This window comes from Phoenix dactylifera, chromosome 17, assembly GCF_051530095.1.
Source record: "Phoenix dactylifera cultivar Ajwa chromosome 17, Ajwa_hap1_PhDact_Kaust_v1.1, whole genome shotgun sequence".
NCBI lineage: Eukaryota > Viridiplantae > Streptophyta > Magnoliopsida > Arecales > Arecaceae > Phoenix > Phoenix dactylifera.
This window is the reverse complement of record NC_143206.1, coordinates 13,037,093-13,054,952: the sequence shown is the minus strand read 5'-3', so window position 1 is coordinate 13,054,952 and position 17,860 is coordinate 13,037,093. Positions and strand designations below refer to the sequence as shown.

At 39.8% G+C, this 17,860-nt stretch overlaps 2 protein-coding genes across 2 annotated transcripts; one reads left to right on the top strand and one right to left on the bottom strand.

Annotated features, from left to right (window-relative positions):
• Nucleotides 1-410: 410 nt before the first annotated feature.
• LOC148699648 (uncharacterized) lies at nucleotides 411-2,058 on the bottom strand. The gene is made up of 4 exons (XM_088713184.2): nucleotides 1,827-2,058; nucleotides 1,535-1,729; nucleotides 644-1,249; nucleotides 411-475 (listed from the first exon to the last, which is right to left on the bottom strand). Exons 1-4 carry the CDS (start codon nucleotides 2,056-2,058, stop codon nucleotides 411-413), a joined length of 1,098 nt encoding a protein of 365 aa, XP_088569310.2.
• A 3,506-nt stretch (nucleotides 2,059-5,564) lies between these two features.
• Nucleotides 5,565-6,611, top strand: LOC103707265 (ethylene-responsive transcription factor ERF071-like). Its single transcript, XM_008791685.6, has 2 exons — nucleotides 5,565-5,865; nucleotides 5,986-6,611. Exons 1-2 carry the CDS (start codon nucleotides 5,730-5,732, stop codon nucleotides 6,480-6,482), a joined length of 633 nt encoding a protein of 210 aa, XP_008789907.1. The 5' UTR covers nucleotides 5,565-5,729; the 3' UTR covers nucleotides 6,483-6,611.
• The last annotated feature ends 11,249 nt before the right edge of the window (nucleotides 6,612-17,860 follow it).

Below are 17,860 nucleotides of genomic sequence, written 5' to 3'. Positions count from 1 at the left end.
ATTTGCATTTCGGTTTAATAATTCCAGCCATTAAACACCAACCAAGATGAATAAGTAGGAGTAGAAATAATAGCATTAATTCTACCAACCTACTTGTACTAGAGAAAAAAAAATCTATATCCAACATAATCTTCACTGCTCCAGGAAAACATGCGATCAAATCTGCAATTAGCAAAAAAATGAAAAAGAATAAGTATGAGAATTAACTCTATATCAACTAATAAATTATATTTAGTAATAATGCTAAAAGCGATCCAAATAACTTGAAAGTAAATAAGGTGCAAAAGTTAGTATAGGTATATCCAACATGTACCAATCAAGATTGTAGGTAGGCATTATCTTCTCTAACTAAAGTTTCCATTCTCTTAGCTTGCTTGCGGGGTCGTCCTTTATTTTTTTGCCTCTTGGTGCTACGAACACTGCATGTGTGCCTTCTGAAAATGACACTCTTCCTCTTGAACCATTTCCCTTAGGCCTGCAATATTTCAATAATAACCAAGTGATAAAACACAAACATCATTAAGTTAAAGTAGTGCTATATGTTACCTCCTAAGCTTCTTCGGTGCAGAAGAAGAGGACATTGAAGCTTGAGATTCCTCCACTACTAGATTTTTGCAGGTATTTGCATGATGCCCAAGCTCACCGCAACGTTTACATTTGTGCATCTTCTTCGATGTATTCTCATATATACCCCTAATTCTCTTCTTTTTAGGCCTTCCTGGAGGTCTTAGACTGAGCTTACGAGGCAATACCTTGTATCCAAGATCAACTTTTATCCATTGAGCCTTGTCAGGCAATGGTCCAATTTCTAATGCATAGACAGTCTTATACTTGGCAATAGTGAAGTACTCCGAGACAAAATTTTCTAAATTTGCACCTCTCATACTACAAATAAAAGCTACAGCATGCACACAAGGAATGCCCGATACCTCCCACAGACGACAAGAGCACCTTTGTTCATTTAGAATTACTTCATGTCTTCCATTAGTCTCAATTACTTCTGCTCTGTAATCACTAGTTCTATAAACATTATAATCACCTAGCTTAAGACTGATGTCTCTTACATACTTTATTACCACAGGAACTAAATTTCCTTTCCAGCGGGCAGCCATTCTCCTTCTTGCTTCCATTTTCATCATAATTTTTTGTCTTACGACATCTAATAAATCAAGAACTGGCCTATGTCTAGCTTCAGATATCCAAGCATTGAATGACTCTGAAAGGTTGTTTGTTATATAGGAGCACTTAGCTGTGATGCCAAACTAAGATCTACTCCATAAGCCAATATTTTCAGTATTAAGATACTTGAATGCCTCCAAGCTAGCCTCCTTAATTTGATTGATGATATCGTCATGTTGGACTTTTGTGTATGCCCTTGCAGCTCCCTATACCTTAATTTTAAGACAGTCTCCTGAAAATTTTGTTTGAAAGTTTTTGTACAAGTGTCTCATGCATTTTCTATGTTCTGCTTGAGGGTATATATATTGCACTTCTTCTTCGAGTCCCTTTTGTCGATCTGATACAAGTACTAAACCTTCTGGAGTTTGAATTGATTCTTTAAGTGCCTCCAAAAACCAAATCCAGCTATCACTATTTTCAGATTCTGCAATACCAAAAGCAACTGGAAACAAACCATTATTTCCATCAAGTGATGTAGCAGCCATCATCACACCCCTGAACTTTCGCTTTAAGTGGCAACCATCTAGGCCTATGAAAGGCCTACAACCAGCTAAAAAGCCCATACTGCAAGCTCGCAGACGAATAAAGAAGCGAGTGGAAGTAATGCTTGTCACCAACCACATTTAACTTTAGGTTTACTACACTACCTGGGTTTCTTCTCAAAAGCTCCTCCTTGAAATCCTCCATTCTCTCAAAAGAATCTGCCCAATTACCATGAATCATGGACATGGCAAGCTCCTTTCCTCTCCAAACTCTGTGGTATAGAAGCTCAAGATGATGGAATTGCAACAATCTCCTTCTTAACTCAATAGGCGACTGGTCACCCTCTTTTCGTAGCCAACCAATAATCCTATCACATATCCAAAATTGTGTGGCCATTTTATTACCATATTTGTTTATAGATGAGCACGTATGAGGTTCCTTCAATTTTTAAACCTGCACATATAAATATAAAAATATATTATTACATGCAATATTTTTCATAAGCACTGTAATTAAAAGCTAACATATTTCAATCATAATACCTGAAATGTATGACCATCCCATAATAGTGAAGCATGAAGTCTCCAATTATAAGCTTCATCTTTGCAACTCACTGTCATTCTACCAGGCTCACTTTTAAGAACTCTTACGGCAAATTTATTCAATATAGCATGCTGACTCAGTGCCACCTTAAATTATTCTCGACTTGTATATTTTGTCCCTACGGCCATGTTAGAATTCTCAATGTCCATCTCATATGTCTCTCCCTCGTACTCTATGACATTTTCTATGACATTTTCATCATCATCATCAGAATCGCTATTATAAATACTGTGATAGCTACTTTTAGAACCATAAATTTCAGTATCTGTTTCTAGCTCTTCTTGAAATAAAGTTTCATCATTTACTTCAACAAAGTCATTATTTTCAATAGTAGTAGCTAAAGTATTAATGCCTACTGTAGCTAGATGTTCATTTTCATTGTACCTTTAGTTTTCTCTTACTTCATCCTCTCGAATCTCTTCTATTGCAGTTGCAGTGCTTCTACATGTTTCAATTTGATCTTGGCTGCCTAGTGTTGATTGAGAAAGTTGTATAATATTGGCCTCTTTTGTGACAAATATGAAGCACTCTTTTAAATCCTTGTACTCTTCAAACAAACTCATCAATTTTTGATCTGTGTCTAATATCATGTAAGACTTAGGTATTAAATATCTAATCACAGACCAAATCTTTATAGTCTCTTCAAGCTTCAAATTGAAGGTATGCGCTATATTATCATATAGGTCTTTGTAGCAATAACAGTCAACATCAACTAACCAGCTCTTTTGTCTTCCAAAGTAGTACTTAAGTCTTGCAGAATTCTTAACCTTCTTAAAATATCCTCCAAATTTTACCTTCAATTTGAATAGTTGCTGCTCCATTTAAGACCCTGTACATTGAATAAATAAATATGCACGATATAAATTGTAAGAGAGAGTGTTTATCAACCAAACCTATCCTAACAAAATAATAAAAAAGAAAGAAAAATATATAACCATACTATGTTTCATCAATCAATCAAAAATGGGTGATATTTCGTCTTTCTTATCCTCAAATAAAGTATATGGTATGGGGTTAGAAACCAAAAAATAGAGTTTTAATATGGTTCATAGCGAAAAATAGGAATGAAATAAAATTAGCTACAACAATCATTATTGTTCTTCTAACACTTGTAAAGATTTTTTTTTATTCAGATTAATAGAAAAAATAGTATAAATCAATGAAAGAGAAGAAAAAGTAAGATGATATTGAAATACCTTTTTTATGATCAACAGATTAGAAAGTTTTTGAAGATTTGAAAGATGGATCGTGTCTTTGAAGAGGATAGATTTCGAACCAGAGAGGGGGTGATGTGGAAGACGGGCGCGACGAGTGCGGAAGACGGGCGTAGGGGGGTTGGTGGTGGGGGAAGCCGGGCGCGGGGGTTGGGAAGACGGGCGTTGGGGGGGGGGGGGGGTGTTGGTGGTGGGGGAAGCCAGGCGCGGAGGGTGGGGAAGACGAGCGTTGGGGGGGGGGGGGGGGAGGTGGGCGTGGGGGGAAGAGGGAAGCAAGGATAATAACGTCATTTCATATTTTTATTTTATTTTTAATTAATAAAAATATGATTTTTTTAATACCGCTAGAACAACCGTTATATTAGTGATATTTGTACAATAGCAAAGTTTTACGAGGGTATACATGCAAATACCAATTTTCAAAGGGTATTCATGCAAAATCTGATATTTAGAAGGGTATCTATGCAAAAAACCTAAAAAAGAATTATGATATCTCTAGAGATGGAAATGAGGTAAATTGTGTGATTGTCTTATGAGGGCCTCAACCCTCAAAGTTTGGCTGCCAAAACTGTATTTAGAGCTTGGACTTGTTTGCTCGTACATGGTAAGCAGTGATTAATACACGAATTTGGATGCTGTATCTGTAGGGTGATAAGCATCATGGGGCCTAAGTGAAAAGCGATCGCTAGGAGATGCAGCTCCCCCAGGGACGGTACGGATCGATATTTATAGTTTAATGCAGCTCCAGCAAGCCATATCGTCATCCAGAAATCCATCTCCTCCAATTAGCATAGGCTCTTGTGCAGGTCCACTTGCTACAGGTAGGATGTTAGATCCTCAGACGAGTTGTTCAATGTTATGACCCGACAAGATCGGTAGTCTGTTTCTGGACAACTTAAAAGAATCTGTGTCGCCATCTCCACCTTGCAAATGGGCCAGCAGCTACGGACCTGCGATTGCAACATCGGCTATGTGCGTGTATCCTGCATTTCATTTTCGAAGTGTCACTGTCCCGTGATTTCGATGAGCATATCCCGTGATTTCGATGCCCGATTGGCATGATCATAACTATGAAAAATAAAATGTTGTTTGAGTTTTTCCGCAAATAAGCTCTCTCCTTGATGGAACCTCAGCCTTCTAAGATTTATCGAGTGCCAAACATGGTTCTATGATGATAACTCGAGCACTAGCTCAGAGGGCATGCCTGAACAAAAGACCCTGGGCCAGAGTCCTGAAAAGCGTTACCAGTGTTTTCATGTCATCTCGCCGGTGCAGAGGGCACACCCTTTGTACTTACATAACAGGCGGGACCTTTTAGATGGTCTCCCTCTGTTCTCGAAAAGATAAAATAAAAATAAAAATAATAGCAAATTCTAACATGAGATGTGAATGTATGTATGTATATTAACTGCAGAAAGTAGCCTGGAGGAGCAGCGGTATCATCACACTAGAATCTGATGTTAGCCAGACACCAGCTTGTCATCCGCGTGATGGATATGCGTACAGTGTAAGTACTCCATGGCATCATAAGAGCACGCGACCAAGTGTCCAACTTTCAACTATTTTTTTGGTCAAAAAAACTTTCAACTATTCAACACCGACTTCTGCACCCTGTCTAACTTGTACCATAACCTAATCTATTGTCCTGCCGATTCTCTTTACCAGTCATATTAACAGTGACGATTAATATATATTTTTTTTTACTGACGAGAGCGGCACTTGAACAACTGATAAGATCTCCATGTTTCTATGCAGACCATAGCCTGCGGTCCATCAGTGGCTAGCCCTCATCCCCCGATGGCTAAGAAAACCCACCGGCCACCGTCCATCATTCTTGCTCCCAGGCCAGCGGAGATCACGGGGGCACACACGAGCATGTCCCTAATCCCCCATTAAGCTAAATAAATCCATCCACTAATTGCACCGATTCCAGAGGCCGCTCCGAACTCGCGAGTCCTCGCGATTCCAGCCCAGCTGCACGACGAGTCAGCACGCGGCACGTGGGCGCCACACGCCCGTACCCGGCTGTGTGACTGTGTCGCTTTCCCGGAATTGTTATAATTCAAAAAAATAAAAATAAAACGAGGATTGACGCGATATAAATAGGGAGGGCAGGGGGAGGGTCCGAAGAGCGAGAGCGAGCGAGCGAGGGTCCGACGCATTGAGCTTTTGGTGTTGCCTTTTTGTGTGAGTTGTTCCTAATTTTTTTTTTTATCGGAGGATAGCGGGTGGGAGAGGCGGCCGGAGGGGATGTGTGGAGGAGCGATCATCTCCGACTTCGTGGAATCCACGGGCGGCCAGAATCTCCCGCCACTGCCGGAGCTCTGCGCGGCGGAGTTCGACGCCATCTTCGACTCCATGGACTCCAAACCCCTCGTCCCCCAAGGTAAGAAGCCCCAACGATGAACTCTAGGGTTTCTCTGATGATTTTTTTTTTTTTAAAAAAAAACCTTCTCTTTCTTTTTGTTTTGTTTGCTGCTTAGAGACGCGATTTTTTTTCGTGCAGGAGGGTCGATCGAGAAGACGAAGAGGTCGTCGTCGGGAGTTGAGGAGACGAGCGGGGGGAAGGGGCGGAAGAACGTTTATAGAGGGATTCGGCGGCGGCCGTGGGGGAAGTGGGCGGCGGAGATCCGCGACCCGAGGAAGGGGATGAGGGTGTGGCTCGGGACCTACAGCACCCCGGAGGAGGCGGCGCGGGCGTACGACGTCGCCGCGCTCGAGATCCGGGGAAGTAAGGCCAAGCTCAACTTCCCGGACTCCGTCGAGGCTCCGAAGCCCCCGGAGGCGAAGAAGCATCGCCGAGCGACGGCGGCGGCGACGGTGGAGATGTCCGCTACGTCGTCTTCCTCCTCGTGTTCAGTCGCTAGTTCTTCGCCGTTGGATGAGGCGTTGAGGGAGCGGATGTCGAACCTGGAGACTTTCTTGGGGCAGGAGGACGAGGCGGTGGAGGGCGGTGGGGCGTACGATCTCGGGCTGTGGGATGACGTCCGCTGCACCCAGTGATCGCGATGAACGTCTCAGATTTCACATGGCGATTTACGCTCCTTTGTTTTACTTTATTAAGCTTGAACTCAGAAAATAGAAATAATAGCACCGATGTAAATATTTTCGATAGACGGCTCAGATTTCACATGGCGATTTTCGCACGTGTCTGTGCACTGAAATTGACATGTACGTCGGTGCACCTGCTAGGCATCCTTTTTCTCGTTAAGCGTACACCTGCTCTCTCTTTTTTTTTGATAAAATCAGATTTATTAAATTCATGTAGATCGGAGAATAAAAACTGCAAAAAAAAAAAATCTGAAAAAAGTTTGAACGTGGCAGTTTATAAAATTAAATTATTTTTGTATGGTTAGCTGTATATATTATCATCTAATCAGGAACACTATTTAAGTTTTTGTAGATGTGTATAACTTCATAAGACAGTAAAAGAACAGCCCCTCTCTAGCAATTGCATAATATTTGATGGGAGCTAGTCTTGCTGTTGATAACGTAGGAAGTTGTAATCTTCAATCCTTTTCAAATAGTATATAATTCAACCATTAGTACTATCGTCTCAAACAAATGCTTTCTATTACCAATTTGCCCACCATTTATATTTTTTAATAACAAAAGCTATGCCATCGTACGCAGCGATATCAAACTTATTTTTATTCAAAATATTACTATCAAAGTTAATTTTGAGAAAATAGAAAAATGCTATCTCCTAAGAAAAATAAAAGAGATGTAGAATCTGCAGAAAAAAATCCTTAGTTTTTTTTTTCCTGTTATCAAAGAATCTTTAATAGCAGCTATACGAGTGTATTCCTGAGTAAAGGTGGATACTAGCATCAAAACCAAATTAAGATTACAAAAAATATTTTGAAACATATGCTCAAATCCGATACGTAATATAGAACATTATCACCGCTCCATATCTTTGAGCACCGGTCACAGATTTCTCTTTAACCTTTTAAATAAACTCCTCCAGAGCTAGTGATGGAATAATATGAGCATCAATAATAAAAGCATGTCTCTAGGTCTGAGCAGCTAATTTATAATTCAGAATAATATGGGAAATCGATTTTTCCATACTTGGGCGAAAGTCATAATGATTCGAAATATGTAGACTATGCTGATACAAAAAGCCACGGACATGGAAGTCGGCATCAAGCAATTTTCCACAATAACAAAGCAACTCTAAAATGAACAAAAATCTTCCGTATCCAATTAAGACTACGTGTAGATGAAGCTTTTTGCACCACAAGTTTATAAAAATCTGTAACTCTAGCACGTAATTCTGAATATGGAAGCCACGAAATGAAAATCGGTATCAAGATATTTTTCACGGATACAAAGCAACTCTAAGATGAACAAAAATCTTCCATATCCAATTAAGACTAGGCGTAGATGAAGCTTTTCACACCACAAGTTTATAAAAATCTGTAACCCTAGCAGGTGATTTTGAAGATGGATCCACTCTAATTTGTCAACACTGTTGGAGATAATTGTGGAGATCATCATATAGATAATCACGAAGGAGCAAAACATGGAAATACAAATCATGACAGAATATTATACAGCTGAAATTGTGGTGTTTTTATATGGACTGTACAACAATAGAATAATCATGAAGGAGCAAAATATGGAAATACATCATGACAGAATATCATGCCAAAACATGGAAATACATCATGACAGAATATCATGCATTATGGTGAATTTATATGGATTGTACAGCAATTGCTATTTCATGGCAATCAAATTGTACATTGACTTTTTGTAAATCCTTCCCTATAAATAAAGTCTCCTACAGCACAAGCTATTCGCTGTGGTTTTTTACCAAATCATTCTTTTCTAATCTTGTCTTGGTATCAGAGCTGTTTTCGAATTAACCTCCAAACCGATCCAATGGCCGTCGATACCTCCTCCTCTGCTTCTCCCACCACCCTTTCTTTCAACACCATGGTACACATGATTACTATCAAGCTTTCATCCTCGAACTTCCTCCTTTGGCGCAGTCAAGTAGTTCCTCTCCTGCAATGTCAAGGGCTCTATGGTTACATTGACGGCACCATAGAGCTGCCTAGATTTGCTGCTGATTCCACAACCTCGACACCGCAGCAGGATGAATGGAAGCAAACCGACCAACTGGTCATAAGTCTGTTTCTTTCTTCTCTCACGGAAGAAGCTCTCTCTGAAGTGATCGGTCTCACCTCTTCTCGAGACATTTGGTATGCCCTTGAATCCGCCTTCAGTCACAAATCGAAGGTCTGAGAGCTGCAACTCAAAGATGAACTTCAGTTAATGAAGCGTGGCTCTCGCAGTGTTGGAGAATATTCTCGAATCTTCAAGGCTCATTGTGATCAACTTTCTGCGATGGGACGTCCGGTGGATGATGCTGATAAAGTTCATTGGTATTTACGTGGTTTAGGCCATGACTTCTCCACTTTTTCCACCACTCAACTCTCCTTAACTCCTTTGCCAAGTTTTAAGGATATTGTTCCTAAAGTAAAAAGCTTTGATCTCCTTTTCAAGTCAATTGATCAATCTGCAGGTAGTGTTTCGGCTTATGTTGCCTCTAGTTTTTTTGGCAATTCCAATCGCAGTGGTAAAACTAAAAATTACGCTAAAAAAATAACCACAAAGGTGGGCAGTCAAAAGGAGGTAATCGTGGCAAACAGCAGTATAAGTGCCCTCCTCGCTGTCAAATATGTCATGAGGAAGGGCATTATGCCTCCCATTACCATGATCGCTACACCAAAACTAATGCCAATGCCAATCTTACCGAGTCTCTTGCACACTGCTCTATTGATGATGATACTGTAGATTGGTATACTAATACGGGAGCATCGGCACATATGACTTCGGATGTGTCTCTACTTGACAAGGCACAACCATATAATGATAAGGACAAGGTTATTGTTGGCAATGGAATCTCCGTACCCATTACTCACATGGGTTCTTGTTCTCCCACTCCCTCTCTCAACTTACTTGATGTGCTGGTTGTTCCCAACTTAACCAAAAATCTGTTGTTTGTCAGTAAACTCACCTCTGATTTTCCTTTCTCAGTTTTCTTTACTGACACTAATTTTCTCATACATAACCTACAAACCGAAAAGGTTGTGGCAAGCGGTAAACGTGTTGATGGTCTTTACATGTTGTAGCGTGGACACCATGCCTTTTTCTCCATTCTCCACAAACATAATTTGTGTGCCTCATTTGATATTTGGCACGCACGTTTAGGGCATGTTTCTCCAAAAATAATTACCATGCTAAGTAAGACAGGTCATTTATCTCTTACTTCTATTTTGCCTACTCCTACTTTATGTATAAGCTGTCAAAAAGCAAAAAGCCATAAACTTTCCTTTCCTATCCGCGAGAATCGATCCCCCTCTATATTAAGCCTCATTCATTGCGATTTATGGGTGCTGCTCCCATAACTTCCATTTCTGGCTATCGTTATTTTGTCATTTTTTTTGACGATCATTCTCGTTTCACTTGGCTCTATCCCTTAAAAAATAAATCTGACTTTTATGACAATTTCATACAATTCCAAGTATTCGTTGAAAATTAATTGTCGGCTAAAATAAAAGCTTTCCAAAGTGATGGAGGTGGTGGATTTACAAGTATCCAATTTAAATCACACTTAAATAAATCCGGTATACATCATCAAATTTCATGTCCCTATACCCCTTCCCAGAATGGCCGTGCAGAAAGAAAGCACCACCATCTTACCAAAACTGGCCTCATCATGCTTTTCCATGCTCGTGCCCCCCTAAAACTTTGGGTTGAAGCCTTCGGCACAGCCACTTTCACAATTAACCGCTTGCCTATATCGTTCCTACATGGGGTCTCTCCATTTGAAGTTTTGTATGGTAAGTCACCTACGTAAGCTCTTTTTCATCCATTTGGATGTTTATGCTTTCCTTATTTACGAGATTATGCTCAACATAAATTTGCACCACATAGTCTACCTTGCATATTTCTCGGTTACAGTACCTCTCACAAAGGTTTCCGCTGTCTTGATCCTATCTCATATAGAGTATTTGTAACTCGTCATGCTTGGTTTGATGAAAACTTTTTCCACCATCAGATTATATTTCTTTTTTTGACCCTTCCCCTATAGCATCTTCTTTGCCTATTACTCACTCTTCCGCATATTCTCCTCCATTATCGCAATCAACTGCGCTCAAACCTTGTGTGCCTTGCGCCTTCGAACTGAACCCCATCCGACACTCTGTTGTGCCTATGCTTCCCGAGACTGCTCCCACACCTGCAGCAGCTCATGACGCATCTTCTGCCACTACGTCCGTTTCTTTGGCTGCCCCGATCACTAATTCTACACCCGTACAGAATGATCATCCCATGGTCACCCGCGGAAAGGCTGGTATTTCCAAGCCCAAGACTTACACTTATATTTGTGAAGTTCCGCATTCTCCATTTTTGTTCTCACTATTAGCAATGAAGGTACCGAAGGGTTTTATAAGTGCAACAAAATCACCAAAATGGATTGCTACCATGAAGGACGAAATCCGAGCTCTTACTATCAATAAAACATGGGAACTCGTACCCCGACCACCTGATAAAAATGTGGTTGGAGCCAAGTGGGTTTTCCGCATCAAATTTCACCCTGATGGTTCTATTGCTCGGTTTAAAGCCCGTCTTGTGGCAAAGGGCTACACACAACTTTATGGTCTTGATTTTCATGACACCTTCAGTCCAGTTGTTAAGGCCTCTACAGTTCGTATTGTTCTATCTATTGCAGTTTCTCGCAGCTGGCCTCTTCGTCACCTAGATGTCAACAATGCATTCTTAAATGGTTTTTTAAAGGAGAAGGTTTATGTGGAACAACCACCGGGCTATATTAATCCTTCTCATCCGAATCATGTTTGTTGACTAAACAAGGCAATTTATGGTTTAAAGCAAGCACCGCGTGCATGGTTCCATCGCTTTAGCAAATTTTTGCTCAAGCTCGACTTTGTATGCGGCAAGGCCGACTCCAGCCTTTTTGTTCACTTCACGGCTAAGGGAACAATTCTTTTGCTTCTCTATGTTGATGATATTGTTCTCATAGGCAGCTATGTGGACCTTCTTGATCACTTCATCGACAAATTGAGATCAGAATTTTCTATGAAGGATCTCGAGCCCCTTAATTATTTTTTGGGTCTTGAAGTACATCGTGATAACTCTGGCTTATTTCTCAACCAAACGAAATATGCTTGGGATGTCCTTATCCGGGCTAATTTGCTTGATTGTAAACCAGTTGCTACCCCGATGATCGTCTCACAGCATTTAAGTGCAAATGGTCCTGCCTTTGATTCTCCTACAAAGTATCGTTCTTTAGTTGGAGCTTTGCAGTATCTCACAATCACAAGGCCCGACATTGCCCATGCCGTTAATTCTGTTAGCCAATTTATGCATGCTCCCACTAAGCATCATTTTCAAGCTGTGAAAAGAATCCTCCGATATGTTAAAGGTACGATGCACTTTGGTCTTTATATATGTCGAAGCAACCAATTTGATATCCTTGCCTATTCCGATGCCGATTGGGTTGGCTGCCCGGACACAAGACGATCCACTTCTGGCAATGCTATTTTTCTTGGTGAAAATTTGATTTTCTGGAGTGCTAAAAAGCAACCTACTGTCTCTCTATCGAGTACGGAATCAGAGTACCGTGCTCTAGCACTTACTGCCGCTGAAGTTAAATGGCTCCTGCACCTCCTTCGTGAATTGTACATACCGCTCTCTAAGCCGCCTACTTTATTGTGCGACAATAAAAGTGCTATATTCATGACACGTAATCCCGTTACACAAAAGAGGTCTAAGCATATTGACTTTGATTACCATTTTGTTCGCGAATTAGTATGCAGTGGTGTTTTGCGGGTTACGCATATTCCCTCTAATCTCCAGATTGCGGATATCTTCACCAAAAGTTCCTCTCGATTATTGTTTACACTATTCTGTTCCAAGCTTCACGTGCGAGCTCCCATGCTCGACTTGCGGGGGGGTGTTGGAGATAATTGTGGAGATCATAATGGTGATAATCACGAAGAAGCAAAACATGGAAATACAAATCATGACAGAATATTATATAGCTGAAATTGTGGTGTCTTTATATGGACTGTACAACAATAGAATAATCATGAAGGAGCAAAATATGAAAATACATCATGACAGAATATCATTCCAAAACATGAAAATACATCATGACAGAATATCATGCATTATGGTGTATTTATATGGATTGTACAACAATTGCTATTTAATGGCATTCAATTTGTACATTAATCTTTTGTAAAATCTTCTCTATAAATAAAGTCTTCTACAGCACAAGCTATTCGCTATGGTTTTTCATCGAATCATTCTTTTCTAATCTTGTCAACCACTCGTGCTCATTTTGAGGTGCTGGTCCTTTTTTTCAACCGAGCCGTCAACATTTTGCCGACCTCTGTAGAAATTCGATCGTTACGTCGCAAAGACGAATGTTTGGCTTGTTTGGAAAACTTTGGTCAGCTGGCTCCAAACACCTGGATAGCAAGTCCGTACGTGTCCAATCAAAACCCTTTAGCGAAAAAAAAGAAAAAGGTCTGATTAAACTTAGCAAACATCTCACGAAAAGAAACCGTCCATATGAACTTGATCAGTTTCGTTGGAATATAAGCAATCAAGTAGAAATACAAATCCTGCTGTTCCTAAGATACAGGATTAGTGCATTTTGAAAAAGCCTGTTTGGATTCAGGCATAGGATATTCGAGGATAACTTCTTCATTTGGCCGGAGGAGAGAGAAGAGATAGAAAGGGAAATGGAGAACAGGAGAAGGATCTAATATTATTTGACTTGGAGTGCATAATATCAAAGATATAGCATGCTTGAGTTCATTTGAAAGGTGGTTTCCGGTATCCCAGTTTTCTAGCTAGATCTAGTTTTATATATGTTTTTGGTTTCTCTCTCTTTTTTTTTTTGGTAAAAAAATAAGAGGAGAGGCGAACCTCACCCGCGTAGCAGCCGCCACTGGACCCCCCTTCCACCAGGAAATGTTCAATGTAGGCCGCAAGTTTTCGCGTACCTTTTCCGACCCATGGGCTCTCCCCACTAGGATCAATATCTATGTGTGAGTACGTCACCCCAGCGCCACTTCAGTACCGGCAGACCAGATAGCGACTCCACCGGGTGAGCCAGACGGAGGGCATCTAGCTAGTCTCCACATTTAATCGATGCCCGCATATTTCGAACCTGGGCCACTTCGGTAGAATCAAAGCTCCGTTCCCACCGTGCTACCACCTCAGTGGCTTAAGTTTTTCTCTTTGGAAGAGTTCTTCCCTTCCACTGTTTTAACTTATCATCAGTAGTAGCTATATATAAGAAAACCCCTAGACAAACAAACGAGTGTTAGATGAGATTGATGTCTTTATATTCACTTCTTTCAACCAACACACATATCATTATGTGGATAAGTAATTCTAAGATCCAAAGCACATTCTTAACCAACAAAAGAGAGCCTAGCTTGAATGTCAGTTAACAAGTTCATGCGGAAAAACTCTTTCAGCCCTATTTGGAAAAGTTTTTGGAGGGCCAAAAAATACTTCTGGCTCTCCAAAAACACTTTTAGATAAAATAGGGGTATTTGGTAAAAATTTTGGAAAGTTATTTTTTTACCAAAATATTCGTAATAAAATATAACAATTACACAAAATGTTCCTTTAATAATTGTTTAATCAATTTTATCACATAGCTAGAAAATTGTTATATTATGAAAAATTAATTTACACTAATAATTATAATATTTTTGACCGTTCTGGGCCGTCTCATGGCCGAGCATAGTGAGAAGCCGACTTACCAAAAAAAAATAATTACAATATTTTATATCTTTATTAATGTATTATACTATAAATATAATATTATATTACATTATATCATAATACATTGATATGCTATGTTAAATATTATAATATTATTATATTACATTACAATAATATTATACTATATTATATATTTATGTATTAATATATATTATATTTTATTATGCTCTGATGTATAATCCTATGCAATGTCCTTTGTGGCCATTTTGTCATACCAAAAGTACTTTTTTAGTTTTTTTTACCAAATATATATTAAAGTGGCACAACACTTTAGAAATATAATTACCAAATGGCAAACAACTTTTTATAAAAACTTTATTTCCGAAAGCTCTACTTTCAAAAGCTCTATTGCCAATAGCTTTTCCAGATCGGGCCTTCATATGAGTAGCTCAATTCTTGGCTTGCTTCAATTTGCCTGAACCCATATAGTAAGTTTCCCATTAATATTATGCAAATGACACATGTATATGTTGATCCTTATGAAAGGCATATATGGCTCATCCATTGACCTTGTGCAGGCTCATTGGATTCGTTTTGGAGAAAGAAAAAAAAAGCGTGGGTAGCATCTTAAATGATTAACAGCAACTTGTCTAGAAGTGGTCATAACATGGGATGGTTGATAAGATCAGCTTTACATGTGTTAGTCAAAGGTCTAACACGAAGATCTACAACTAAACTGTGTTCAAGTTTAGACCAAAGCGCAGAACATCCAAACCTTGGACAACCCAATGAGCAGAAAACGTGTTTGTGGTTGGAAATGATGAGAAATCTACTGACGCTTTTTCGCATCGGTATATACATTATAAAGCGTTAGGAATGCATAATTTTTCTGTGGTGACTAGGCGATCAATATAAATATTAAGATCTACATGTGATAACGCTTTGTGTGGTTCCGATAATGAAGATGTGAATATTGGACAAACACATTAACCATAAGTTGTCAACTACTAGAAATATAAAATGATCTATGACTAAAATTATGAAAGGCACCATATTGTAGGATCTACCATTAAAAAGAGAGGAGGAAAAAAAGAAGAAAAACTATACTCTTCGATGACCAAGCATGCATTGTAGATCCAAAGGTTGTACACAACATTTGACGCGAGCATTCGGATCGTAGCATTATTCATTAGGTGACACGACTAAGCATCGTTGATTGTTTGGAAGATCGAGTGTATATTGTTGATCGAGATTGAGAAAGATTTTGTCTTTAATTTGTATATAAAACTAGAGATTGGCATGCGTCATCCACGCTGCCTGAATAAAAGATTGTGCGGAGGAAAAATGGACAGTACAGGGAAGCATAAACAATAGAGCTTACTAGATTTTAAAGCCTAATATGAGACCGGATTTTGTTTTTATTATATTTTTGAAATATTTAATTTAAAATTTTTGATATTCTTTTAATTCCCATATGAATAAGAAAAATCATTTGGAGGAGATTTAAATCTATGGTTTACAGTAGTTCGTGCTTTAATATTAATACGTCTCGAAATATACTACGACCGATGTGGTAGACAGACCAACCAGAGCTTGCAGCAAAGCTTTTGATCAACTAGTAAAAGCCCATCATGCAGCCAATCCAGAGAGCACGAAGAGTCCTTCAAATTTTAAATTCTCCCTCTAGCTGGTGACACTCCAGCCACGATTGAGAGCGGTTTCCATAACCGTACGAGGGAGATTCTCCCGCAGAGCCTGAAGCGCGGACGTTTGTCCATATGTGACCTTTGAGACATACAATGGGCTGCCAAAATCGACCGATTTGCACATCTGTAATCCATGGTAATGGGCGCCGACCATCGTTTACCCTCCAGGTAAGTGTTCTCGAGCTCTCTTATGCCCCTCTCACACTACTTTTATTGTTCTCAATTACTCTATCTAACTTATATATTGAAGGGTCTACCACCGAATACTCTTTAGCAAGAGAACTTCTTTATCTTTGCTATTTTAAATTGGATCCGATGTTAGAGCGAAATTCCGCACAGTATCTCCCCCTCCAAGCATCCTCTTGGAGCGACCGACCCATCGCCACTCGAGCACAGCAACTACCACCTCGTCATCTTAAAGACACATCGTAATTTTCGACCAAAATCATAATCTAAATAGCCAATCATCCGAACCCTCCAATAGCTCTGTCAGCTCCCTATCTTTTTTTGGTTGGGCCAACTCCCAACAACAACAAATATCATGTTCGCCTATCACTAAATTACAAAATTTCAAAAGAGCTATAAATCAGCAAGCATAGCAAAGGCAATGAAGAAGGATAACTTTCCTTTGTCACTCATCTCACTTATTGTGCATTAAACGAGATACCGAACAAGCGGATCTTGAACATGGAGTTGCGAAGCACGTGGCTGTGGGATGAATACCCACAGATGGTCGAGATTTCACGTTGTCATGCCGTCCTTTGTTTGGGTCTCTTTCTTGGATAAAGCTTAGAAAACCAGTGGCTCACACGCCTTGCCGGGGGAAATAATAATTAATGGAGGACGTACAGTGTGATGTATCAATGCATCGTATTACATTTCGGTGCTCTTCTCTTTTGCTTTCTTCTACCGCGTTCCTTTTTAATGGAGGGTCCAGCGAATTTTTTCTCAAAACCACTTCTCGTAGAATAAAACCCATGATCGTACCCTAACAACTATGTTTTAGAACAATCAAACCAATCTCACTACTATATAATCCAAGGATCGCCCGCAGATTATTTTTGGGCCTAGAATCTTAATCATGTCTTTCTTCCACCTTCTTGACTTTTTGAGAACACAACCCACGTAGGCTTTAGTCATACCAAGCTGCTATCCCGCAGTGATCTCAGAATATCATCACCACAAGACCAACCTATATACTTCTCCTTTGACACGAGATTCCCTTCGCCATCAATCAACCTACCCACTTGACCATGGGCTCCAAGCTGCTTTGGCCGTGCAGGCTGACAAGCTGCTACTTCTATAATTATCGGCATACACGGCCACAAGATGCACACTATGTAGAGTATAATTTCTTCCCTATTCTCTTCTTATGCCGTCAAGATCAAAATTTTTGATTAATGTTTTGATCTTGTAATTGTCGTAGTTAATAGAAAATGCAATGAATCGGAGTGATTCATGAACGGAGCTCATACCAACCCTTTTGATAAGAATCTTCATTACTTATTGCATACTTCCAAGAATTGAACTGTTGGCTGAAGAGCAGATGAGTCTTCTTCAGACAGCGAAAAAAGCGCAGGAGTGGTTTCTTCCAGGAAGAAACGCTGGCCGCGCAGCGTGCTTTGCACTGAATGTGGTCATAATATGATTGTTCTCAACCTCGAAATATTAAACGCACCGAGCATAGTTAGGTGGACCCAGTGCACTGACTCCGGTCACCTTACTTCACCCTTAAAAAGATGACAGTAATCTTTCTTTTTTTTTTGTTTTCCATGAAAAGGATCCTAGAATTCTAAATATTGATGGTTAGAACGTGATCATAGCCTGCAAATCCACCATTGCTTTGCGGACATGAATGTGTGCGCCGAGTGTGGAGGAGGTCTCGAGGTCAGA

Coding starts and splice junctions, on each gene's coding strand:
- LOC148699648 (XM_088713184.2), bottom strand. CDS start 2,058: ATGGCCACACAATTTTGGATATGTGATAGGATTATTGGTTGGCTACGA. Junction 1,730..1,826: donor GCTTTTGAGAAGAAACCCAG/GTAGTGTAGTAA, acceptor TGGGCTTTTTAG/CTGGTTGTAGGCCTTTCATA. Junction 476..643: donor GCACAAATGTAAACGTTGCG/GTGAGCTTGGGC, acceptor GAAATATTGCAG/GCCTAAGGGAAATGGTTCAA.
- LOC103707265 (XM_008791685.6), top strand. CDS start 5,730: ATGTGTGGAGGAGCGATCATCTCCGACTTCGTGGAATCCACGGGCGGC. Junction 5,866..5,985: donor CAAACCCCTCGTCCCCCAAG/GTAAGAAGCCCC, acceptor TTTTTCGTGCAG/GAGGGTCGATCGAGAAGACG.